Consider the following 12648-nt stretch of genomic DNA (forward strand, 5'->3'; position numbering starts at 1 on the left):
TTCCATGGAACACAATTTCCAGTGTTTTAGTAAACGTCTTGCAGCTGTGGTGGAAATGTGCTCTATTCAGTATGGATGGTCTTTTCTAACCACGGTGTCCCCCAACACTGGTGTTTTTCTGAGTGTGCCACACACTGGGACTTCAACAGTGGAAGACTCAGGGTTTGAGCATGGATGTCATTACAGGTCTGAGGGACAGTGTCCTTGCATACCTTGAGTCTGTCTGTGTCACTCACACACGTGCACAGATGTTCAATTTGTACTTTTTTACCTGTACTTTAAACTAAATTAATTAATTTTCTTACAATTGTTTTTACATTTCTTGCTTTACTTAAATAGATAGTCCAGGGTTAATAAACCCTTCCCTTGCTGTTAGGGGTGGCAGTGCTGTGGCTAGGAAGAATAATAATAATTGGTACAGCATTGGCCGAAGTTGTAGGCTAAAGCTATCTGAATGGGGCAGGGAAACGACACTAAAATGGAGTTTCCTTCACCTATCGGTTTGCAGAAGAGAACTTGGATATCACCTATATGTTTATTGTAAAGTTGTACTAAGAGTTTAAAGCCACCATGTTCTAAATTTTTTGCAACTATGTAGGATGACAAAAGAAAAAATTAAATTATTTAAATACCAACACACACAAAAAAAAACATACTATTCTAACTATGGGGTAAATAATGACCAGAAAACATTTCATTAAAATAATAAAAAAGTAAACAGTAAAAGACTGTATAGATATGCTATTGTCCAAGTAAAGGAGCTTATACCATAAACCACTGCAAATTTAATTTTCTAATTCTGTCAAAATAATAATTAACATAGCTCCTTTTTGAATTGATGATAAAGACTGACTTAACTTTTGCATTGAGCTAATTCAAATTCCAATGTGGAGAAAAAAAAAAAAATCACCTCAACCCCTGCTGTCATTTTATGGAACAAAACTTCTCTACAGGTCCGGAGGAACTACATGAAGTTTGAAGCACACCATTGCTATAAAAATGAAAATGCCAACGGGAATCTCTACCGATCAAAGGCTTCACGTAACACTAAAAGCTAAATTCAGGGTAAATCAAATATAGACTTTGTTTTGAGGTTACCGATGCTGTCAGAAGAACAAGAACATTTTTTCCAACACAGACTAAAAGCAAAACAGCAGGTAACACAATCAAGGGAGGGGAAACCTATTTCCTTCCCATTCAGTTAGCAGTACAACTTCGGCCAGCTGTACCAATTATTATTATTCTTCCTAGCCACAGCACTGCCACCCCTAACAGCAAGGGAAGGGTTTATTAACCCTGGACTATCTATTTAAGTGAAGAAATGTAAAAACAATTGGAAAATTAATTAATTTAGTTTAAAGTACAGGTAAAAAGTACAAATTGAACTCTGTGCATGTGTGAGTGACAGCAGACTAGTTAAGGACCCCCTCAGCTGTTGACATCACTAAATCCTGTCTTCCACTGGAAGTCTGTGTGGCACACTCAGAAAAACACCAGTGTTGGGGGGACACCGTGGTTAAAAAGACCATCCATACTGTAGAGCACATCACCACAGATGCATGATGTTTACTTCTGGTCACTTTTTATAAACAGCAAAATAGTGCAGCACTCGCCAACACTCCGTTGCAGAGCTTGGTGACACGCCCAACGTGGAACAGTTTCCTCTACAGACTTATTCAGAGGTGAGTCTGCTTGATAGCAATGTTAAATACTGGGGTCTTGCAAAGCATTTGCCTTCACCCTGGTTCTCTTCAACAGCCTGGTCGAAGCAGAGTGTAGTCACCAGTCCCGCACCAGACAGCCCTGAGCATGAGGTAGTGTTAGCTGTTTATCATGGGATGTATGAATGAGGGTGTCCGTCTTAGGTGAAGCCTTTGTTGCCTGTTCATCTTTGTGTTGCTGTTCTTTTTTTTTTTAGGTGCATTGTGTCAGAGGTCAATGTGGCCTTCTCCAATCCCCTCTTTCGCAGAAGAAGTTGGTGTCCACAGAGGAGGTGTCACCCCCTGTGTTCTCAACAGACCTACCAGTGGTCAGTTAAAGTTTTGAGTAAACTTCTGCAATGCATGGCATCCCTGAGGGTTTGCAGCATGAAAAACTGGCAAATCAGGCCATTTATAGATTATTATTTTGTGTCTTGATGGATATTTTGAGTAGAATTTTTGTCTGTCAGGGATGTGAGTTGAGTATGTTATGCCTATATGTGTTATATGACTTGAGAAATCCAAGCACTGAATCTCCCTGTGTTCCCTTGTACAGAGACCGAATTGAGATCAGCGTGTCAATCATCCGGAGCCACACCAAACGACTCTGCTTGTGAGGTGAGTTTGAATTTACCTTAGTTTTGAAATTGACCAATGTTAGAAGTACTGTGATGTTCCATGGAACACAATTTCCAGTGTTTTAGTAAACGTCTTGCAGCTGTGGTGGAAATGTGCTCTATTCAGTATGGATGGTCTTTTCTAACCACGGTGTCCCCCAACACTGGTGTTTTTCTGAGTGTGCCACACACTGGGACTTCAACAGTGGAAGACTCAGGGTTTGAGCATGGATGTCATTACAGGTCTGAGGGACAGTGTCCTTGCATACCTTGAGTCTGTCTGTGTCACTCACACAAACATAGATCTTTACCTTTTTTTTCACAAAATTACTTTAGTTTCTTAGAATTGTTTTTACTTTTATCTACTTAAATAGACTAGGGTAATCAACCTATTTCCTTGCAGTTAGAGGTTATGTAGTGCTGTGGCCCTATCAGCTAGTTACCCGCTGTTTCACTAGTGGTCTGTATTGTAGAAAATTGTCTCATTCTTCTACCTACAGCACTCGCTGTCTTCAAACAACAGGGCTATAGGTTGATTTACCCTGGGCCTGGAATGTAACTTTTAGTGTTAAGCAAAGCCTTTGTTTGGTAGCGATCCCTGTTACAGATAATAGAAGTTAAGCAGGGTAAATCTAAATTTGGCTTTGGACACAGGTTCGGAAACTAGATGTGTTGTTTTTTTAAATGCCAGATGAAGGTTTTCTTCATTATTTAGAGGAATTGTCTTCTTTGCCATCATCACAAGAGTTCCAAGTAGAAGCATATCTCTCTCTTGTGTGTGTGATGAGTGATGCCCCAACAGTTAGCCAAGCTTAACATAAGTCACAGGAATTGAATAGATATGCTTTGCTATTATATCTCTCTAGTAACTTCTTTCCCCTTTTTCATCTCATCTGAAGGATTTGTAGAAATGGTTGTGTGAAAATAAAATAGCCAAATGTTTTTTTTTTTTTTTTTTTAAATTCATGATATAATTTGTGTATGTAAATGTGTTTTATTTAATGTTTTAAATGTTTTTTTGTATTGTTTGTTTTTTTCCACAGTGTACAATCCATAAGCTGGTTTTTGAATCGGTGAGAATTGACAAATGCTGGATATGCCATTCACCTTTGACATCTATCAGATGGCACGGTGTAAGATGCAAACGTAAGTGTGTTATTCATCTTATTTTAATTAATGCATTTCTCAGTATACCATAAGTAGTTTAATTTCATGCCATGGGTCAGTTCCAGGCTCACACCTATAAAGCATATAAAACATGTTGCTTGAATGTTTTCAATTCAAACCATTGCGGTGGAAAACACTGTAGTGGCAGATACTATGACATACCACAGAAGTGAGTTTGCAAGCTGAGGCATATGGCAGAGAACAGAGAGCATACTGCAAACTAATCGTCTTTTTGCAAAATTGCTAAGCATTTTTGGAATCAAAAAAGGCCATTGACGTGAAGTGATCATTTTTATTTTGGGGGGGTCAGTGAGTTGTAGAAGCCGCATCACAAATCTATCACGCAGGGTTTCCCTATCCCTGGAGACATTCGCCTTTGGATGTTGAACAAGTCCTTAATTCATTTGCTATTAGCATTTATATTTTTAGACTATCTATATTGTCCTATTGCTCTTTGTTGATTAGACTTAGCCCTAAGTTAGGCTACAATCTTAAATCCTCGCAAATGTTTCACTCTTTCGTTCTGTTCGCTGCAGCTTGGTTAAAAGAGTCTTTCATGGACTTTATTCATTTGCAGTGTTAACCCAATTGCACAATGAGCGAAACACCACTGTTTGAAATTCGTCTATACAACAATTCAACAAACTCATTTGTGACGTTATCAATGCAAAAACCGCAGTTCTTGGTTTGAACCGCTACGGGAACATAGGGCAATGTTTGTGCTGCTTCGTCAGCATTTTTAAAGATTAGCTTGGCTGAAAAGCATAATGTACAAACGTTTCATTATGTCTAAGTGAGAATCAACAAATACAAAATACCCTCAAGTCCGTGGTGCTCTCAGGTCATTGCTGAAGTCACTCTGTAATTGCGCTGATGCTCACAAACTTCGAAGATGATGTTAAACCCTTCGAGCGAACATTGCATCAAACTTGGAAATTTCTTAGAATGTCTATGTTCTCAAAGTATCTGTCCAATAAGCATTCTCAAGTGTTTTTTTTTTTTTTCTCTAACTTTGTGCCTTCCAGTAAGTCACTGGGCCTATCTTTAGACGAGTTGATAATAGATCGAGTGGGCTTTTCGAGTTGACTTCGAATTTAGTTTGGCTAATTGAGATGATAATTTAATTTATGTAGGATAAACATTTCAACATTTCTATTCCACATTAGATCATTCTGCCAGAAGTCTTTGGGTCAAGGATGCATTCTGAAACATAGCCTATATGTCCTCACACCTTGCCTATTACACATAAAAAAAAAAAAATGTTTGGTCAGGTCAGGCCAGGCTGCTAATTTGTCTGTTTTTACAATAACAATGTTTTATAATCAGAATCTCAAACCTCTTGATTGTTAGGATGATGCCATATCATATTTGTAATTTTAAATCTGTTTGTATCTGGAAATCCCATCAATTTACAGCAGTCATTTTTAAAAAAAATTCTGCTTTTCATTCTAAACTCACTATGCTTTAGTTTTCAGTTAACTTTATGCTTATGTTTAGTGGCATTAGTGAATTTAATGTGTGGGATCACTACATACTTTTTTAACTTTGACTTTGAATGGGTAATGTAAATGCTCTGCCACTCCAGTGAATTTTACCTCATTGGTTGAATGCTATGTACATTTGTCTAAATGGAAAATGTTAGCCATCACTCAAACTGTGCATTTGTACTGAACCGTTGCATTTCTTGTTTTTGTATATTTCATAAGTGTGAAGCTGTTTGCATTTAATAAGAAAAATAGTATGTAATTGGTCAGCATGGGAAACTGATCAATTGTTGCCTAACGCTGTGGTTTGCTTAATTTTGTCTGAAGAATGCTGTGGTGTGTGGCATAAAATCTGCCTCCAGAAATCCTCAGAAGACTGGGATATATCAGATGTAAGTGTACATTGAAGTATTATATGCTTAATATCAATATGATGGCTCTTAGCAGTTTGTTTTTGACATCCATCCTTCCCATGTGTATTTCTGTTATTTAAAGTATGCTGTATTTAATTAATGTAATTCATTAATTTGATGTACTTTACAGGATGATGTCTCATCTGATGACGAGTACATCCCAGAGTCTGTATCAGATCCAGAAAGCTCAGGGACAGAGTTGAGTGTTGAGTTGCCTACACCACCCAAAAAGTCCCATACCACTAATATGCCAGATTTAGGCATTACTGTTGCTGAACAAGAACAGACCATAGATATACATGACAACAGTAAGAATATCCTGATGGATCTAGAAACTACTGGTGATCTCCAAAGTGACCCAGAACCAGAAAGCTCAGAGTCATACCAGCAGAAAACAAAAGTTGCGAGTAACGAAAAGGGTACTGTGCATATTCTTGGCCAAAGTAAATCCCCAACCAAATCAGCAAAATTCCTTAAAAGCCAAGTCAATTATTGTTTTGTATGTGGAAAACCTCAAACAAAATTTGCACGTCATCTCGAGAGGCATGTAAATGAAAATGCTGAAATTGCTCTGGCACTCCAGTTCCCCAAATCATCAAAGGACAGAAAGGTTCTTCTTGAGAAATTCCGAAACCTTGGCAACTTCAAGCACAACTCAGTTGTTAAAACCACAGGATCAGGCTGTCTTAAAGTGAAAAGGAGTTCCAAACAGAGCAGCATCCCTGAGACGTATGATTACTGCTTGTACTGTAAGGGTATGTTATCCAGAAAAGAACTTTCTCGACATATGAAAAGATGTGCTCTAAGACCAGAGAATAATGTTGAAGAGGGACCTGAGTTGAGAGACAGAGTCTTTGGTATAGCATCTGCTCAATCCACAATGTCCCAGCCAATTTCAAGTGAACTTTGGTCAGTGCTGGGCAAAATGCACAAGGATGACGTGTCCACTGCAATAAGAAATGACCATTATCTCATGCAGTTTGCCCAGTCCCTCTTTAATAAGCATGGGAGTGACAGATCAAAGCATGAGTATATAAGACAGAAAGTAAGGGAACTTGGGAGATTACTTGTGACTTTGCGCCACACAACAAGAATCCATAACATGGAAGAGGCAATAAAACCAGGCAACTTCTTTATTCTTACTAGTGCTGTCAAGAGAGTTTCGGGTTTTGATAATGAAAACAACACGTTCAAAGCCCCAAGTTTGGCCCTGAAAATTGGGCATTCTCTCAGAAAGATAAGTGACCTCATCATGTGTCGTGCTCTCATGGAAGAGGACCAAGAGGTGATCGATTCCATCAGGAGGTTTCATACACTTCATGAAACAAAGTGGTCTGAATTAGTTTCCCATTCTGCCTTATCAAACCTGAGTGAGGCAAAATACAACAAGAGCACCAGGCTTCCACTGGCCAAAGACGTTCAGAAGCTACAGTTATATCTTGGTCAGCAAGTGGAATTGACTAAGGAGAAACTAGCCGATAACCCAACAGCAGGCACTTATGCAGCACTAGCAAAGGTGACCCTCTGCCAAGTCATTTTGTTTAATAGGAGGAGGGAAGGTGAAGTGGCACGGATGACTGTAAAAAATTTTGAAGATCGTGACATGTCCCAACTAAACGATGACATAAGCACTGGGCTTACAGAAGTTGAGAAGAGACTTTGCAAACAATTCGCCAGAGTGGAACTGAAGGGGAAAAAAGGACGAAAGGTTGCTGTGATCCTGACTCCTGATATGACTGCTAACCTGTCACTCCTCATTAGTAAGAGGAAAGAGTGTGGAGTAACTGAAAACAACAATTACCTCTTCGCTATTCCTTGTAGTGATGGTCACTACAGAGGCAGTTTGGTCAATTTGCAGATGCTTGTGGAGCCGAAGATCCTCAAAACCTCAGATCAACTAACCTTCGCAAACAGATCGCCACAATAAGCCAAGTCATGAACTTGAAAGATAATGAACTGGACCAGCTAGCCGATTTTCTCGGCCATGACATTAGGGTGCATAGGGAGTACTATCGACTGCCCCAATCAACAATTCAGCTGGCTAAGATCTCAAAGCTGCTTATGGCTATGGAGAAGGGAAGTGTGAAGGATATTCAGGGAAAATCTCTGGATGAAATTGGTGGTATGCATCATTTACATGTTGTTAAATCTACTTGGTGTATGTGTATATGGTTGGTGTAATAACAAATGTGATAACATTTTTGCAATGTCATTTAATAGATGACACAGACGATATTGATACCGGATCACAGCAACTCCCTAATGTTTCCACATTGCAAGGTACTGTTGAAATTGGCTACTGAAATTGTTGTATTCTGTGTTGTGGATTTTGCAATTGTATTGGTGAAATCTTTAAAATAGGCTTTTTTTATACATTTAGATAACAGCCTACTGTTATTTCAAACATGTATGAACTTTTTATTGCATTGTTTTTTTGTTGTTGTTGTTGTTGTTGTTGTTGTTTTGTTTTTAGACAATGAAGAAATGTTGGCTTCTGTGACTTTAGGATCGCCTCACTTCTCCGAGACTGCAGCTGAAGGTATAATCTCAATAATGGACCCAAAGTTTGTCCAACATATCTCATGCAATGAGCTGGGATCTGTGGGTTCATTACAGTATATTAAAATGTTTTAGTCAGGAATTTTCTAGTAGTACAATAGTAAGAAACTTTGTTAGAAGCTTAACTTTTTATCATCTCTCTTCAATGTGACTAGGGATGGAATGGTATGAAAATTTCATATCACGATTATCAATATCATGGTTTTGTTAAAATGAGATGAAAATGTTCAAAAAGAACAGAGGCACACACTGAAAAGATTTCAACAAGTTTTATATTTCAAAATCAACAAACAACAAATAAATCAAGCAGCTCTATGCACTTTTCTTTTTTTGTTTTTAAGCAAGATTCTATTTAGTGGCATTTCCTCCCTTGGCAATAACGCATTATAACAGCGCACATCCACGTATCACAACGGACACGCTCTCTCGTTTCATTAATCCCACTTGCGTCTCTGTTTTTGATTGTATTGAAAATGATATCAGACCTTACTATTAATACTACTATAATTATTACTATAACTTGTTGTGATCATCTTGTCTGGACAATTTTGTACACTGTACAAAATGGATTTATAAGCAGGTTAGATTTAAAACATTAATCTCAATTCAATATGTACCAGTAATTATTTATGTGGTAAAGAAAATCTGTAATTAGTGCACAATGAATACACATTATTATCCTTTAAATGTCACCCTAGTTTTGTCTGAACTTGTTAGTTCGTCTTTGACTCAAAGCCACTTTCTGCAAGCTTTTCTTTGTGGAAGATTCACGTTACTATTTCCCAGATGTAGTTTTAGTATTGAGGTCAAAGTCCACTTGCCTTGCGTTTGCAGATTTGAAATATTTTGCCCCTATAGCAGCGACTTTCTTCTTGCATGTTCTGCAGACAGGGTGATTATACTCTATTAAGTTTCCCTCAGGACTTTTGTAAAAGCCAAAATATGACCACACCTCAGATTTGGTCCTTTTAGAGGGCTGAAATCTCCCGGCGCTGTCACTGCCTTCTGCCATTTCTTCTCATTAAATGAAAAAATTAAAAAATTAAAACAATGTTGCGTGTTGCATCTGCATCGGACTAATGCTGGCTGAATAGGATTTACTGCAATTTTTCAAAATCGTGATAATCAAACACGGTTTTAATGATAATTACATTTTAAACGATACTACTAACCTTCAGTACCTTTTACCGTGGTTTATCGTGAAACCGTTAATCGTTCCATCCCTAATTGTGACGCATATGCTTTGTGGCTATTATTTTGATGTGTTCAGTAGTTTGCATGATCATTTTAAAACAACAGGGATGACTTGGCCTGTGTAAAATCTACATTTCCTAGTAAAATTATCACTCAAGGTATTGTTGCACATATTCACGCTCTCCTGACTTCATCCTGTTCAACAACTTTGCCATGAGTATAGTTATTATAATAGAATTGGCTGTCTGCAGTTTTACATGTATCCCCTCCATGCCCATGGTGTTTGATTGGTAGACAGACAGGCTCTTTAAGCCTATATATTTATACTGTGCAATATTTTTTTTATTTTTTTTTTTTTTTTTTTTTAGATGACCAGGGGAACGCTGCCTGTGTATCTTCTAGTTCACCTCATCTCCCTGACTCCGTTACTCAAGGTATTTAAATGTGGTGCCATGTCCATCTCTAGGCACAATTGCTAATGTGCAGTCAACACTTACATTATGTTTGGTTAGACATATAAAGCATATAAAGAAGCTAGATGTATTTTGTGTAATGAAATGTCATGCTAATCAAACTTGATTTTTAGCAAATCTAAAGTCAATTTATTATCACACACATTTTGTCTACACAAGTTCCAGCTTGTTTGGCAATTTTGAACACCAACATCCCTACCTGCAAGTACATCTCACTGTATCTCTTATCTTTTTTAATCTTCTAATCTTTTTTTAATTGTTCAGGTTTCCGTGTTTCATCGAGGCGGTGTGTAAAGAGACCATGGTCTGAGGAGGAGATACAAGCCGTAATGAAACACATGAGGCCTTTTATTGAAAACTCTGTCACTGTCACCAATGAGCAGTGCCTGAAGTGCAAGGAAAAGGAACAACCTATCTTGGAGACAAGATCCATTCAAAATATTAGAGATTTTGTACGCAACAGAGGCTTGGCCTTTAAGAAGCGTTCAAATGCTAAACATTAAATTTTGGACAGCCCGAACCTTTATCTTTGTAGGCATGTTTTAAAAGTTGGTGTTCAGAAATGGTTTAGGTAACTTAAGCTTTATTTTGCTCACAGGCAGTGTTTTGTTTTATGTGGTTAGCCTGGGCCTTTTAATGTCAGGATTCGCTTTTATTTTCCTTTATTAATTTTTACAATGCTGTCCTTTGTTAAGGAATTGATTCTTGAGGTGACTAAATCAAATATAGTTCAGTGATTCAACAAATGTTGTGTTGTGTGTTAATAATGACAAACCTAGATTATTATTTTCAACAATTTAGCTTAAATGCATGAGTTAAGTTTAGTAGTCAAACATAATGAAATCAACTGGGTTATAAATATACTTGGTGAGACCTAAGCAAGTTGCAATCCTATTCGCAATCTCCACAAAACAACAAAAGAGCAAGCATAAATCAAGCAGGTATCGTTAGTCAAGCTTGCATATATATATATATATATATATATATATAATAAAAATCATTTACTCATCTTCAGTATTATCAGCTGTTATCGTGTTCTCCAGAGCTCATTTACCCTCCTCCATCCCCATCTCCTCCTCTTGTCCAGTCAGGATATGCTATTCTAATTCCCCTGGAATCAGTCTAAATTCTTGAATTAATTTGTACATTTAATGCCAACATTAATGAAATCTGCAATACATTATGTTGGTTCGGTTCTGTTTACTCTTAGGGGGTTTATTGCTGCTCTTATCCATGCTAGGCTGCATGGATGCACAGGGAGTTCTTGCCTAGAACAGAACTATACCGCCAATCCAAACTATATGCTAATAGTCAATCAATAATCGTTGACGATAGTGGTCCTGACAGAATTGAAATAATGTGATTAGGTTGTCTGAGAGAATCCTTTTTAAATAGGTTTTAACATATACCCTCACTTTGTGTAATTTGTGACTAATTTTGAAGAAAAAAATTGTATTGAAGAAAAACTCCATAATACATGTGCTGGTGGGGTTGAGTTCGTCCCAGTGGATGCAAGCACTGTTTTTGTGTTATGCTCCTAGTTGTTTTAATGGCGCTTGGCCCACCTGTTAGTAGATCCCATCAGATAAGAGCCATGGTGTTAGAAGTGTAGAATGGAGTGATTGTCCTCCTTATTTATATTATTTGCAAAGTATGTCCCGATGTGATGAGTTATTTACAGCTTATGTGCCAAATTGTAATGCACAACAGAGAAAACAAAAATGACCTCTTAATATATTCCATATTATTATAATGGTGTGCCTCAGTCACTTTGGTCTTATAATCCATGTGTCCTTTCAAAGCAGGTTACATTCTGTGTATGTCGGTGGTGACCTGGCCTTACAGACATTACAGACCTTGTGTCCTTGCAAAGCAGGTTATACTTGGTGTGTGTGTATGGTGACCTGGCCTTACACACCATGTGTCCTTTCAAAGCTGGTTATACTCAGTGTGTGTGTGTATGGAGAACTGGCCTTACAGACCTTACAGACCATGTGTCCTTTCAAAGCAGGTTACACTCGGTGTATGTGTGTGGTGACCTGGCCTTACAGACCCGGTGTCCTTGCAAAGCAGGTTATACTTGGTGTATGTGTATGGTGACGTCACTGACCTTGTACACCACACTGTCCTTATAGGCCGTGTTACAGAAAAGTCTTTACAAACCACCAGAAAGTCTGAAAAATAGCCTTTTTTTATATCTCAGTTGTGCAAAGAAAATGTTTTAATTTTAAGTTGTGTATAGGTTCGCTGATTTTTTTCATGATTTTTGATATGTTTTTTGTAGCTCTAGCACCACTGGAACCTGGTGTCCCCAAAGCCCTATGCCCAGTCTGATTTATGAAAAATTTCAAAAAATGTCCCTCTAGCCCGATAAACGGGTATGTGTGTGTGTGTGTGTGTGTGTGTGTGTGTGTTTGTGTGTATACAGCTAAAAACAGCTTTATAATAAGCTAGTAGTGTGATACTAATGTATTTGTAATGATCTGAAATTGTATTGGAAATGTACATAAAGCATGTTAAAATTATGCTTCAGATAAACTCTAACTGTAATTCAAGTATTAAAAGTACATTTTAAATGTATTTAAAGAAATACACTGGTGTGAGGAGAAGGCAAGATTATTTGCTTTAGTAATCTTATTTAAAATTACATGAACATAAAAATATGTCTGTGTGTATGAAGGTGTAGAGAAGCCTTTTATCAGGTTTTATGAAGTTTTTTAATTTTTTTATTTTGCATGTTCAGAAATTATTTTTTTCTTTTTGTTGCCTCAGGGCAATGTTGTGCGATAAGGGGTACTTTTCAAGGATGTCTTGGACAATACCTCACATTGACCATAATGTGTTATAAGAAGGGAAGATGCAGGTCTCAAACGCAAGTTAATTATTTACTACAGAAAGTGAAAGTAAAAACTGGCCAAGCTTTTGGCATCTGTCACTGCATTAACGGTGCATATTCACCCAGGATAATCAAAGCGATTAACTGTTTTATCAAAATCCACACGCATGGATCATTCACTCAACTGTACGCGAGATGGAGTGGG

At 37.6% G+C, this 12648-nt stretch overlaps 1 protein-coding gene across 1 annotated transcript; it reads left to right on the forward strand.

Annotated features, from left to right (window-relative positions):
• Window positions 1-2268: 2268 nt before the first annotated feature.
• LOC125261615 lies at window positions 2269-10353 on the forward strand. The gene is made up of 8 exons (XM_048180169.1): window positions 2269-2318; window positions 3361-3463; window positions 5296-5360; window positions 5512-7503; window positions 7602-7661; window positions 7855-7920; window positions 9503-9568; window positions 9872-10353. The coding sequence occupies exon 4, from the start codon at window positions 5629-5631 to the stop codon at window positions 7306-7308; it is 1680 nt and encodes a 559-aa protein (XP_048036126.1). The 5' UTR covers window positions 2269-2318; window positions 3361-3463; window positions 5296-5360; window positions 5512-5628; the 3' UTR covers window positions 7309-7503; window positions 7602-7661; window positions 7855-7920; window positions 9503-9568; window positions 9872-10353.
• The last annotated feature ends 2295 nt before the right edge of the window (window positions 10354-12648 follow it).

The sequence above is a fragment of the Megalobrama amblycephala genome, unplaced genomic scaffold, assembly GCF_018812025.1.
Source record: "Megalobrama amblycephala isolate DHTTF-2021 unplaced genomic scaffold, ASM1881202v1 scaffold443, whole genome shotgun sequence".
Lineage (NCBI taxonomy): Eukaryota > Metazoa > Chordata > Actinopteri > Cypriniformes > Xenocyprididae > Megalobrama > Megalobrama amblycephala.